This window comes from Lissotriton helveticus, chromosome 10, assembly GCF_964261635.1.
Source record: "Lissotriton helveticus chromosome 10, aLisHel1.1, whole genome shotgun sequence".
In the NCBI taxonomy this organism is placed as follows: Eukaryota; Metazoa; Chordata; class Amphibia; order Caudata; family Salamandridae; genus Lissotriton; species Lissotriton helveticus.
In genome coordinates this window covers 435,773,661-435,788,419 of record NC_136071.1, presented here as the reverse complement: position 1 = coordinate 435,788,419, position 14,759 = coordinate 435,773,661, and the positions used below count along the sequence as shown (strand labels likewise).

General features: G+C 47.3%; 1 protein-coding gene across 2 annotated transcripts in view; it reads left to right on the top strand.

The window, feature by feature from the left end:
- Positions 1-14,759, top strand: part of MSS51 (MSS51 mitochondrial translational activator) — a 436,315-nt gene that overhangs the window by 249,609 nt on the left and 171,947 nt on the right. For both annotated transcript variants that reach the window (XM_078664282.1, XM_078664283.1), the window contains exon 3: positions 10,632-10,787. In XM_078664282.1, coding sequence (XP_078520408.1) covers positions 10,632-10,787 — 156 coding nt within the window. The remainder of the gene's footprint in view (positions 1-10,631; positions 10,788-14,759) is intronic.

The following is a 14,759-nucleotide window of genomic DNA, read 5'->3' as shown; positions in this document are numbered from 1 at the left end:
AGACTAAACAATACATTAGGGTAAAGTTCAGGCTGTATATCTCTCACATCTCTGCGTCCCATTACATATCTAGGCACATAAAACTAAGTCAAGAAAGAGCACCACCCTAGTCACTCAAGTGCAACAGCAAACCACTTCCCAGAAAGTCCAGCCGGCAATTTGAATCCCTTTGCAACTAAGCACTCCCCGATTGTGTAGCGTGCTACCTATCTACTGAGTCACTTCAGGACATCTTCAGGGATATAAAATGCTACATGAAGGCAACTACAATACTATGCACTAGTCTTTTGATTGAGGAATAGCCCTGCTGGTCCTGGTAGACGATTATTACTAAAGTTGTATACCTCCCAAGTAACAACAGGGCATGGTTAACCCAACTCAGAGAAGGAGTTCCTCCCCCAAAAATGCAAGATTGTTGGGACGAAAAAGCCCTCTGCATAGTAATGGATGTGCTCCCCTGCTGTCAATGCCCAACAATACTTATATCTGGATCCCTAACACAAATTGTTATTGTCATAGGTAAACACGGATGATGCTTGTGCGCCATGACACTGCCTGCCTCACAAATTGTGATCCTGTTGGACCAGGAGTGGTGGCAAAAGCGCTACCCTCATAGTGGTGGAAGGTTACTGCCTTCATAAGAAGTTAACACAAGGAAATGATGGACGGAGCGCTGACATTTTTCAGACACTCACACCCAGTCACAGATCTGGGTTGAATCCATCATCATTCTTTAGCTCCCTTCGCCACCTCAGTTCAGACCCAGCTATATGCAAATCAGTCTTGACACTGTGCCTCATGGGAACAGTCCAGCCCGAACTGCCAAGCCAGGTCTTCCCTGAACCGGAAACAAGCATCCTGGGACCGGTTTCTGGGTAACACCCTACTTCAGCCAGGCTAGCTTTAATTCAGTAGCAAAGTGAGAAAGGGACCCACATCTGGGTATTCTCTGCCAACTCAGGGCGAACAAAGCAAACACAAGGAGATGAATGTATGACATTGTGCTGCATTCTGTCCATCAATTGTTCTTTATGCATTTGTCACCCCGAGTGGGACGGGTATGCCCAGATGTGGGTCCTGTGCTCTCCATGCCACTGGAGTCAAGCTATCCTGGCTGATGAGGCGTGAAACCCCAAAACCGGTCCTAGGATGCTTGTTTCCAGTCCAGGGAGGACCTGGCCTAGCAGTTCGGGCTGGACTGTTCCCATGAGGCACAGGGTCAAGACTGATTTGCATGTAGCTGCGTTCAAACTGAAAGGGCATAGTGAGAAAAAAACAATAGATTAGTCCCAGATTTCTGTAATGGGGTGAATGTATGACATTGTTCTGCATTCTGTCCATCAATGGTTCTTTTTGCATTAGTTACCCCGAGTGGGACGGGTATGCCCAGACGTGGGTCTTGTGCTCTCCATGCCACTGGAGTCAAGCTATCCTGACTGATGAGGATGTGAAACCCCGAAACTGATCCTAGGATGCGTGTTTCCAGTCCAGGGAGGACCTGGCCTGGCAGTTCGGGCTGGACTGTCCCCATGAGGCACAGGGTCAAGACTGATTTACATATGGCTGGGTTCAAACTGGAATGGCATGGTGAGCAAAAAAACCACAATGGATTAGGCTCAGATCTCTGTACTGGGGTGAATGTATGACATTGTTCTGAATTCTGTCCATCAATTGTTCTTTTTGCATTTGTCACCCAGAGTGGGACGGGTATGCCCAGACATGGGTCGCGTGCTCTCCATGCCACTGGAGTCAAACTATCCTGGCTGATGAGAGGTGAAACCCCGAAACCGGTCCTAGGATGCTTGTTTCCAGTCCAGGGAGGACCTGGCCTGGCAGTTCGGGCTGGACTGTTTCCATGAGGCACAGGGTCAAGACTGATTTGCATATGGTTGGGTTCAAAGTGGAATGGCAAAGTGAGCAAACAAATGATGGATTTAGGCCCAGATCTCTGTACTGGGGTGAATGTATGACATTGTTCTGCATTCTATCCATCAATTGTTCTTTTTGCATTCACAAGTAGTTAAGTAGCACAAGTGCAGTGGTGGCAGCAATCCATATAGTGATCATCAGGAGAGAACAGATCCTTTTTAACCTATGTCACTGGAGTGAGGACTACAGGCTTATTCATTCCACGTTCTTCTGCTGTGTGCTTAATTCACCTTTGTCCTGCATAGGTTGGGTGTGAAGTGCTGTGCAGGGCAGGAGTGTCGTATCTGCACTGGGTGTATGCATGCCTAGGAAGGGTACAATACAGGGATACTGCAATCGTGTGCAGTGCGTGTAAGTTAGGTGCATATTCTGTGTGCATGTGTGCCTATGAGTAATACAGTGCATGGTGTACATAGAGCTGTTCAGTGCACCCAGGTTAAATGCATGTTCTGGGTATATGTGTACCTGTGAGTGGTGCAATACATGAAGGGTGCAGTTTAGATGGTGCAAATGTCTCTGCCTCTTAACCTGTGGAATGATAGCAGTGCATAGAGACCCTTTCCAGGGTGCTTCATTGTGCTTTTTAAGAAATAAATAATGATATTAATAATAATGTTGTATTTCTCCTTGGTACTGATAGTGTTAGAAAATAAAATACCTCTCTTTTTCCATAAAAGTGAGTGTTTGGCTGAGCAATGTGTAGTGTCCTGCTCTAAATAATGACAGACACTCGTGTGAGTTTTACAGGAGCCTTTATTCTCTGCTTCTGTTCTCATCCCTGTCCCTACTCTATCTGCCTCTCCCCTTGTCTGCCCCTCCTCTTCCTCTCTCCCCCTAACTCCACCCACCAATAGACTAGACTGCACACAACCTTACATCTCCCCCTTTGTTAGCAAAATAGAAAAGAAACTCTAACTTGGTCATAGTTCTTCAATCAACCGCACGGGTCGTCGAATATCTCGCCTGGGTCGTAGGACTACACCCGTCCCAGAATCAGTTTCGGCATGCATCTCTGCTCTCTGTACCGCAGCTGTATTACCAGATTCCTCTATGTCCGGTCTCTCAGTCATTTTGTGGAGGGCATCCCTGGCGGTAGGAGTACATCTTTGGAAGTGCAACACATTCCTGGTAATTCTCCTGTTCTCCGATTCAGCGGTTAACATTGTGCCCTTTTGTTGAGTAATCACAAGAGGTTCAGCCCTGAACTTGCAATCAGTCTTTCTTTGCTGTTCTTGCTTAACCAAAACGCAGTCTCCTTCTTGCAAAGATGAAGACCGGACTCTCCTTCGAGTGTCAGCGTAAGACTTTATCTTGTCCTTGCGCCCTCGGTCAGCTACTACTAACTCCTTGTGTGTTCTTGTCGGCGACACTGTTCGCAGGGCTCCTTCCCATATGGATATACGTTTTCTGATAGGTCGTCCCAACATGAGGGTGGCAGGACATTTCCCCGTAGTGGCATGAGGTGTTGTACGATACGCCCTCAAAGTCTCGTTGAGAGCCACTTGTAAATCTTTTTTGTCACAGGTGGCTTTGCTGGAATGTCTTTTTCAACGTTGCCATAAAGCGCTCCACCATGCCGTTGGCCTGAGGCCAGAGGGGAGTGATCTTGCGGTGTCTAAAGTTTAAATGCTTTGCAAACTCTTCCAATTCATGTCCGTTGAAAGGGGGCCCATTATCTGTTTTGAGTTCTTTAGGAACACCCCAGGCCGCAAACACTTCATCCAACACCGCAATGGTACTGGTGGCACCAGTGGGGGTACAAATTGAGCTAATGGAAATCTGGAGTACTCGTCCATTATCACTAGGACATATTTGCCCGACTGAAGGCGTCCATAGAAGTCCATGGCCAGTTCTTGCCATACACCACTGGGTAGCTTTGACATGTGCAGGGGTGCTGGGGGATCTCCTGAATTGACCAGTTGGCACTGAGGGCAATCCTTTAGAGTGAACTCCACCATCTGGTCGAGTAGCGGGAACCACACTCGCTCTCTAAGTGCCCTTTTTGTAGCTACCACTCCACGATGAACTTCATGGGCTAAGTTGATGATTCCCTGGCGAAGTTGCATCGGGATGACGATCCGTTGGTCCCTCAGTAGGAGCCCCTCTGAGGTGGCAGATAGTTCTTCGCTTACGTGTTTGAAGGCCTGCATTTCTTGTCGGGCTTGTGTGTCACACCATTCTTCTTCACTGTCGTGGCGCCATCGATTAGTTTGCAATCGGCGCATCACCCTTTGAAGAATGTCATTCCGAGCAGTGGCATCACATATGGCCTCCAAGGGAACCGCCGGTGGTCTGGCATGGTCCACAACAAAATGAATGTACTCTTCAGCCACGGATGGACATGACGCCTGTGATGCTTGAGGGTGCCTGGACATATAATCAGCTGGATTCGCTGATTTTTCGGGTTTGTGCACTATCGTATATGTGTACTCTTGTAACCGCAAACCCCAGCGCTCAATTCGAGGTGGCATTTTAGCTCTGGGATTTCCGAAAATGGTGACTAGTGATTGATGGTCAGTCACTAGCGTAAAGTGCTTTCCATATATAAAAATGTGAAAGTGCTTGCACGCCCACACAACCGCAAAACTCTCCTTTTCTGGTTGGGAATAAGCCTTTTCTGTGTCTGACAGACTTCTGCTGGCATATGCCACGATGTGCCTCTGGTCTGTCTCGTTGTCAAACTGAGCCAATATTGCACCCAGTCCTACTGGGCTAGCGTCCACAGTGATCTCAGTCTTCCGCTTGGGTTATCCGCTGATTCGACAGCCTGTTTGATTTCTCTGAACGCCTGCTCGCATTGGGGAGTCCAGTTGAATGGCTTTCCTTGCTTGGTGAGGGATCGTAACGGGTGACTAATGGTGGCATAATCCTTTATGTATCTGGCACAATAGCTTGCCATGCCCATAAAAGACCGGATGTCACTCACATCTTGCGGACTCTTGGTGTCCTTCAGGGCTATCACTTTTTCAGGATCGGGCTTCATTCCCACTCCGGAAAACACATGACCGAAGAGTTTGAGAGTGGATTGATGAAACTCACACTTGTCTTTGTTGAGGGTGATGTTGGCCTCTAGGAGGGCATGGCACACTCGGTCTAGTGCTTTGTTATGTTCTTGGATATTCGAGCCATATATCAGAATGTCATCACTATAATTTAGTGTATTTGGTATGTGCTGGATGGTCTGGCGGATGGCCTCTTTAAAGATCTCCGCAGCAGATGAAATGCCGAAGCTAAGTCGCTTGTAGCGGAATAGACCTAAATGGGTGGCGAATGTTGTTATGTACCGCGACTTCTCATGAAGTTCCAGCTAGTGGTACCCTTTATTTAAATCCAATTTGGAGAAGACTCTGGCACCATTTAGTGAGGAGATCATGTCACTCAAGTGGGGTCCTGGGTGACGCTCCCTCTCAATGGCTGTGTTGGGAAGCCGCATATCTACGCACAAGCGCACCTTATTGGGCATGCCCTTCTTTGGCACTATGACTACAGGTGACACCCATGGTGTTGGCCATTCCGTCCTCTCGATAATGTCCGCCCGTAGCAGCTCTTGAATCTCATCTTCCACCGCTTGTTGAAGGTGGAAGGGCACTCGTTTTGGATGTTGTGCGACAGGAGGTATCCGTTCATTGATGTGTAACCGGATCTGACATTTGTTCATTTTCCCAAGCCCTGTAAATAATTTGGGAAATTTGTGTATGATATCCGGATCATCACTTACTCTGTATAAGATCTCAACCAGCCGAAGACGCTCCGCAGTGGGCAGACTGAGGAGACAATACGCTTCTGGACATTCAATTACGTGAATGTATGCCGGAACAGTAGTATCTTTGTGCTTAAGAGTAGTTGCGAATTTCCCCAGACAGCGAAGAGGTCTTTTTTGCATCCACGTGAATACTCTTACATAAGCTGGGCTCAGTGTGGGTGGTGGTTTCATCTTGTTATATTCAGTCACAGGGATGTAATTCAGTGAGGCTCCGCTGTCCATTACAAACTTGGTTGGGTGAGTTCCTACACTTATGTCCAGTCTGGGGTATCTTTTTAGTTGATCTGGGTCCGCTACCACGCAGGCATACTCAATGGTATATCTCGAGTCTCGAGATGTTGACCTGGATCCTCTAGATGGGGACCTTCGCTCCCATTGAGACCGGCGAGACTCTCTGCTGGAGCGTGAGGAGCCAGACGATGACTCTGGTCGATCCTGGACGGCCTTCACATGATGCCGCCGGGTATCAGGATGAGATGACCTCTACGTCTCCTTCATCCTTTCCTTTCGATATTCTCCACACATGGCTTCAAAGTGGTTTTCTCTTCCGCATTTTCGACACTGCTGACCGAGTGCTGGACATGCATCAGTGTGTGGAAAATCGTATCCGCATCGATAACATTTGTGGGGGCGATCTTGTTTCTTGTCTCCACGGCGAGACTCATGGCGTCTGCGCCCTGTGTAATGTTGGCGGGAGGATGCCCTTGAAGTTCGATGTCGGTCTCGAGAACGTCTTCGAGTGTCCTTGGCTTGCACACGATGCAGTTGTTCCCGCCTTTCACTATGTCCTGTCTCCATTCTTTTGGTGTGTTCCTCTGGTTGATCATATGTCCGGGTCATCTCCTCAATCTCATCGAGAGTGTGACCTTTCCGTAGCAGTCGCCTTCTGAGAGTTTCTGACTGGCATGCTTCAATTATCCGCAGTCTTATAGCGTCCTCTGTGGAGAACGTATCGAATTCACAATATCGAGACAGTCGTCTCAATCTCATTATGAACATACTCATCAATTCCACTTTTTCTTGACGAGCTTGGTGTAACATGTACCTTTTATAGTCCACATTTCTCTTATGTAAAAATCTCTTGTTCAGAGCATCTCGCACCTTGACATATGATCCAGTTTCAGGGGGCGGCAGCTCCTTAATGATTTCTTTCCCAACAAGATTGCGCAACGCAATTAACTTTTCTTCCTCATCCGTGACCTTTGATCCTTTCATGTAGTCCTCAAAGTCCTCCAACCACTCCTCCCATCGAGGTCCCATGCCTCCTCCAGCTATGAGGGCCAGTGGTTCGGTAGTACGCATATATGAGACACTGGACGTGCCTGGTGTGACTGCTGCCGCATTCACTGCATTCCTGTGTGGTGACGTCGACATTTTTGATCCACGTACCTTGGCTTTTGCCTACGCTTGTCTGTGTTTGCTGTCGCCTTTGCTCGTGCTTGTTGTCTTTCTTCTGTTGCAGTTGCTTGTGTTTATTTGCTTTTGCTCGTGCTTGTTCTACTTTCTTCTCTTGCATGTGCTTGTGCTTGTTTGATTTTCTGTTGCCTTTACTCATGCTTGTTTACTCTTGCCGTTGCCTTTGGTCGTGCTTGTTTGCTCTTACTGTTGCCTTTGCTCGTGCTTGTTGTCTTTTTCTACTGCATCTACTCGTGCTTGTTTAATTATTCTGTTGCTGTTGCTTGTGCTTGTCTACTTTTGCTGTGGCCTGACTTCAAAATGGCCGCTCAGGGATTGCACAGGGGACATCTCCCAGGTTGCCTGATCCTAAGATGGCCGCCGGTCTGGAAGTCTCGTCCTCCCCGAGATTTGGATTCATTCACCCTTCAGGCTCACGTGGATTTACTCGGCACTCACCGGCAGCCGATTTTCATTCAGCAGTGACTCATCGACGCCACAGACATCCTTGGACACCGGAGCAACCAGGTAGGATCGGGGTAGGCTCCCGACCTCGTTTCTTTCTTCGCGTGCTGTTTTGCACGCATCCGGGGTGAGCACCCGATTTTGGCGCGTAACACCGCGTTCCTTTCGGCACTTCCAGCGCTCGACCGCGCTAATTCAGCCGGGCTCTACGCGACCTCTCGCGGAGCAGGGGGCAAACACCGCTGGCCTTTCACTTGTGGCGGCGGCTTCAGCAGGGGCACACGTGTCGCGACGGCGACTGCTTCTCGTGCGCTGCTCGGGACAGGGCGCTTCTTTTCAGGGGTCCAGGGGTGGCAGACTGCACCATCCCATCCTTGTCGCCAGCTGTAGTGTCCTGCTCTAAATAATGACAGACACTCATGTGAGTTTTACAGGAGCCTTTATTCTCTGCTTCTGTTCTCATCCCTGTCCCTACTCTATCTGCCTCTTCCCTTGTCTGCCCCTCTTCTTCCTCTCTCCCCCTAAATCCACCCACCAATAGACTGGACTGCACACAACCTTACATCATGGTAATCAATCAATCAATCAATCACAGCATTTATATAGCGCACTACTCACCCGGAGGGTCTCAAGGCGCTGGGGGGAGGGGGTCCGCTACTGCTCGAACAGCCAGGTCTTGAGCTGCTTCCTGAAGGCGAGGTGGTCTTGGGTCAGGCGGAGGTGGGTCGGAAGGGAGTTCCAAGTCTTGGCGGCCAGGTAGGAGAAGGACCTTCCTCCTGTGGTGGCTCTTCGGATGGGGGGGGGACGGCGGCGAGGGCGTGGCTGGTCGATCGAAGCTGGCGTTTGGGGGCGTAGAAGTTGAGGCGGCTGTTGAGGTATCCTGGGCCTTGGTTGTGTAGGGCTTTGTGTGCGTGGGTGAGGAGCCGGAAGGTGATTCTCTTGTTGACCGGGAGTCAGTGCAGGTCTCTCAGGTGTCCAGAGATGTGGCTGCGGCGGGGGATGTCCAGGATGAGTCGTGCTGAGGTGTTCTGGATCCGCTGAAGTCTCTTCTGGAGTTTGGCGGTGGTTCCGGCGTAGAGGGAGTTGCCGTAGTCCAGACGGCTGGTGACGAGGGCCTGGGTGACCGTCTTCCTGGTCTCGGTGGGGATCCATCGGAAGATCTTACGTAGCATGCGCAGGATGTTGAAGCACGACGAGGAGACGGCGTTGACTTGTCTGGTCATGGAGAGGGAGGAGTCCAGGATGAAGCCCAGGTTGCGTGCATGGTTTGTTGGTTTGGGTGCGCTGCCTAGGGCGGGGGGCCACCAGGAGTCGTCCCAGGCGGAGGGTGAAGATCCCAGGATGAGGACTTCCGTCTTGTCCGAGTTCAGTTTCAGGCGGCTGTTCGACATCCATTTGGCTACGTCTGTCATCCCTTCGTGCAGGTTGGCTCTGGCGGTGGCGGGGTCGTTGGTGAGGGAGAGGATCAGCTGGGTGTCGTCGGCGTAGGAGATGATGTTGAGGTTGTGCTGGCGTGCGATGGTTGCGAGGGGGCTCATGTAGACGTTGAAGAGTGTTGGGCTGAGCGAGGAGCCTTGAGGAACGCCGCAGATGACTTCGGTGGCCTCCGATCTGAACGGGGGGAGGCGGACTGGTATGGTGTTTCTGCTGCGCGCCCTTAGTGTTGTTAGTCTTTGTTCACTATCCTGTATCCACACCTCTCCTCTGAGTTATCCTTCGATTGCTCGGACCATACTATCCTGAGAGTTAAGTGCAGAAGGGGTACTTAGCCCAGCTGCTTAGAATCCACAGTATGTCGGGCCACAGTACGTTGGGAGTAAAGGCCTCAACTCCCACTGTTTGGCCCAAGTACCCCAGCTTGACCCGTGGCCCTCTGAAAAGAGTTCTGACAGAGATACTACCGACCTTACAACCAGAAAACGACCATTTTGATTTGCAGCTATCTCTTTTGCCGCACCAGCTATATGAACTGTGTTTGATGATCCTGGGGCAGTTGTACTTAAAGACCTGGTCGCAAAAAGTGTTTGCAAATTGCTCACAAAGTTTGTGCAAAACTAATTTGGCAAATAAATCCATATAATAAAAGGCCACTTTACAAAACAAGGAATTGGAGGGATCACTGAACTTTTGCAGCCCTATTTCCTTAAAGGAAATCGAGCTGCTTTAAAAAACAAATGTTTCCAATTTTGAAGCATGTCACTGAGACCAAGCAGTTGTCCCTTGATCGATGTCTACTCCCCCTGAAGCTGCCACCTTGATTCCCAAAGTGTGAGGGGTCCAAAGGGGACCACTTCAACTTTGTGAATCAGTTACTACCAACTCACTTTGGGAGTCAGTAAATTTGATTTGCAATCAGTGTCAGTTGCAAACCTTTAATACATCAGGGTGAAAATCGCAGCTTCGAAGATCAGAATCACTAAAGGGTTTTTAGTCAATCCAAAATGCTTTTAGTAGGGGAAAACTATTTGATGTAATAAATTGGAGATTTTGCGATCATGAAAAAGTTTAGTACTTCGGGTCAACGACCAGGCCCATATGGCAGAAACGTTTCACTGGTGTAAATACACAAAGCAAGAATCATTGTAACCCTCTAAGCTGCTTATGTTCAACGGAATTTGGCAAACAGTTTTTGCTCCAGTCCATAGTACAGTTTTTTCCAGCAAGTCAACAATGAGGAGACCATGAAACCACATGAGAAAAATGCATAACTTATTCATCATTTGAAATGAGTAATAAAGACTATAACAAGGAAATCCTTCTCTGATAAATTATATTTTAAAAATAAAATAATAGAGGAAGAAATGTGCACTGGTTTACTACATATGAATAAACAAAATGCGTACTAGTTTAATTTTTCTGAATAACCAGTCTCATAATTTACTTGAAAATGGCGATATGAATGCTCCTCCACTTGTTTTTCTCTATGGATAGTAAAATGAGTATGGAATTGCTTTTCACATATTTGTCTTTGTGCAAGTATACTGCAGGGCACTGGGTTTCGCCTGGTTGTTTGCAGAACTACAAAGTATCCCTGACATTTGCATTTAACTAGTTGCCATCTTTCATCCCCTGTTCTCAGGGCGGCACTCGATGGAAAGAAAGCTACGCCTGACTTCGGGATTCGCACCTACTTTGATATGTTTCAGAAGATGGAAGACACCTTCAAATTCTGCGTCGAGTGCAAGAAGCTTCCGGAAAACCTCCCTGATCCAAGGAGCCTCAGACGCTGCAAAAGGTAAACAGGCATCTGTTGCTTGATTTATGCAGGGGAAGCTGGCAGAGGTCACTGTACACTGTGCTGAATCTGAAAAAAAGGAGTGCAGGGGACCAAAGGTTCTCGAAAGGGCCCTTCGCCAGCACTGCCGAACGCTAGGATTGGCTAATACTAAGGCTGCCTAGTCTTGATTCCCCGTCCTCAGGTCGCTTTGTTCAGCACCCTGCACTTTCTCTTTATCTCACTCCTAAATGTTTTCTTCCCTTCTTTCTGCCTTTGTCAGTATTTTCTTAACTTTCACTTCCTCCTTGGCGTTTAAATGACCCTGGTAAAATCTTGGTTACTTTAACCTCTGAAATTCATCGTCGTCATTGTGCCCTTACTTTTCTGCATGGATGCTGGTAAAAGAGCCATCTGTAACAAATACACAGCCAGCTCAGCTGGAGCTGCACACCCCGGTGTGGCTGCATTCTGCCATCCTCTGTGAGTCTACTTACTCCTGTGCAAAGTTCCAACGGAAGATGTGTGCTCACAACGGTAAGTGGATGAATGGATGTGGGTGATATTATTCAAAACGGATGGTGACTCCACAGCCTGTGGTTTCGTGAATACCCCTCTCCCGCCTTATGTCTGGTGTTGTTGCCAAAGCCTCGGTCTTGTTTTCAGCTGATGGATGTAGGGGCCCAGCTATCAAAGTGCAGACTGCGAAGTGGCAACAAAGACCAGGTCTGTGAGGGGCCTACTAGGCTCCACTTATGGCTGTCTTTGAGCAGCCTGCCACGTAGATGGCTGGCAGGCTTACTATCTTCCTGTCTTGCATCATGGCACATGCACCTGTTATAGCAGCCAAGTTTTCAGATTGCTTATGTGTGACATTTCCATGGTTTCAGATTTCTTATGAGTGACATTCAATGGCCAAATGTGTGGCATTTAAAGTAATACTTTCTCGCAAGTAAAAGCCAAGCAATGAAGTCAATGGAAATAAATAAATATTGGAAGTTGTGTTGACTGTGATATACTGTGTTATATGAAAAGAGAAAACTACAAGTCCCAGCATGCAAAGTACTTATTGTTAAAAAGTCAGGACTCACAGAAAGAATCACAAATGACATCATAAAGTCAGCTGGGGATCACTCACATATAGTCCTTGGCACCATCTGACACTCAGCCACCCTCTGCATAGAGGTGGGTGAGCCAACAAATTGACAGGGAAGGCTGAGTGAAGGGTCTGGCTTGGCTCTTCTGGCCCATATACGCGTTCATCCCTGAAAATGTTTGCAATGTTAATCACATAGCGAACATCAGGTAAAATATGAAAAAGTATCTTCAAAAGTCAAATAAGTACATCCCTTAACCCCTTCCATGCTGGCCCGTTTCCGCCGCTGTGCGGTAAACAAACGAACAGGGTAGGGCCGTGACGAACCCCAGCCGTCATCAGCACACGAGCACCGTGGAGCGTGACGGCTGGGGTTCGTCACCAGCATGGAAGGGGTTAAATATGTGGAAGTTTTGACATTAACATGACATGATGATAGTTTTTAAACATAAACCGTGAGTGAACTAGGAGACAAGACTATTGACAAGTAAACTCTGTAGGTGATCCAGATTATGATAGAACAACATTATTAAAGCAAATATAATACGTTTTTGTACAACTGGTATTCTGAACTCACATATTTGGAATTACTTTCACATAGGATAATGAACAAAAGGGAATTTTGGTGAAATAAAATATTTGCCCTAGATCACTCAATTTAAGCGGGGGAAACAGCAATTTATCCTGGTTTTCGGGTTTCACTTTGTACAATTAAACCGCTACAAGTGCCAAAGATTAGTACCAAATGGATCACTGACACATCAACTCCTATAATATCGACTTACAAAATTATTGAGTCACTAACATATATACAAAAATATCGACACCCAATACACAAAACTAAAATAACACAAACATAGATTAAAAAAATCATATAAATAAATTTAAATGACAAAAATGTTCACAACAAAAAAAGAAAACAAAAATATCGATAACATTAAAATAACATATATGACAACAAAAGCATTGATATGCATTTTTGAAAAAAATATCTTTTTATTGGCATTTATGTTTTAAATCAAGAAGAGACTCAACACATTTACATGTCCATGTGCGAAGGATCCTCATATACATTAGGTACATATAATAGATATCCTGTTTCAATAAACATAGTCATGGGATATTAGTCCCCTATATGAATTTCGACTTATGTTCATGACCAACAACCCCAAAACAAGGTCCTCTTCCAGATTGGAGCATCAACAGGAACAGTAAACAGAGAAAGTCCCCCCCCCCCACCCCCCCCCCCATGGCATGATCATTTATAGAGTATTCAGGTTGTCATCTACGCTGTCTACCATTCCACGAAATACAATTTTACTACCTAGTAAACTAGTCAGCCGTGGTGTTAAGGAAAATAAGAGCCACATGAGAAATTTAAAGAAACAACACAAGAGAATTCATTCTTGTGTTACTATAAAATGAAACATATTACTACAACTTGTAACAAAAATCCAGTGGTCTTTAGTCAGTGCTGTCTTTCATAGTATATGGGCTCATGTGGGTGAGGAATCGCAGGACCTGGTGTGGTTCGGTATGGAGGGGGGGAGGGAGAAGGGAAGGGGTAGCAATGTGTAGTCCAATTACAGCGCTCCACAAGAAAACTAATCTGCACCCCCTACTCTCTTATAGGCCCCAATCCATGCAGTCAGACATCATTCATCTCACATCTTTTAATGTGTAAGAGAGTGTGCATCCCCCGAGTCATCAGAGTCATTCGGGGTTGTATCTGAGGACCATACAGGTGAATGTCGAGTGTCCCATGCCTTTACAATATCAGCCCAGGGCTCTGCTAATGGTTTTCGCCTTTTTGTAATTTTGTCCTCCTTAATTAAGGCCCTTTCCTCGGCCCTCGCCCAGCAAGATACATCGTCTTCCCAGTGTGTCACTAAAGGAGCCTGTTGCACCTTCCACTTAAGAGCTACTCTCCTCTTAGCCAGGAGCAGGGCCAAATCCACAAATCTAAGCCCCAGTCATTTGGACTTGGATCTAGGGAATAAACCCAAAAGACAAGCCTCCTGAGTGCATACCAGGTTATTAGCCATCACCCTATTGATCATGTCTACAACCTTAGCCCAATATTCATTAAGCCCCGGGCAGAACCAAACCATATGATCAAAGTCTGCATCCCTATGTGAGCACCTGGCACATAACTGATCATCTCCTCTGTATACTACATTCAGCCGGTGTGGGGTGAGATAAGTTGTGTGGAGCATATTGAACTGTAAATATTTGAAAACCGCATTTCTGGACACCTTTTTTGGACCACCTATTACCTTTTTCCATTCCTTGTCTGTCAACTGCCTATTCAGAGTACCTTCCCATCTCTCCCGCAGGTGAGGGAACAAATAAGTCGTCAATTCCATAATCGCCAGATAGAGCTACTTTACTAAATGTCCGGCCGAGCCAGAGTCACCATTGCCTGTAGGCATACATGTGTGTCTGGTTCTTTCACTGCCTTCCCCCATAGGTCAGCTAACGCTCCCCGTATTTTATGATAGCTCAAAAATTGTCCCGGCGGCAGCTCATGGTATTCTAGAAAATTGTCTAGTGGAAGCAGTTCACCATCTATATAACAGTCCCCCACTGTCTGTACTCCTGACTCTTCCCACCCCTGTAGCTGCCGACCCGTGAGAGGAGGGCCCCTTCCTCTCTGTGGGAGTCCCTCAAGAGGAATGGTAGGTGCATAAAGCGGTGTATCTTTGGACCGTGGCGTGCATCTATCCCAGCATGTCATTGCGACAGAGAGCAACACTCCCATTTGGTTAATCTTCTGCTGACAGTCAAGCATACTAGGAAGCAAAACCGCCTGTGGGGCATCGATAATCTGGGATAGTGTATCTAGTCCCCTCCCATCAAGCCAGGGGGCCAGCCATTGCAGTTGGGCTGCCAAATAG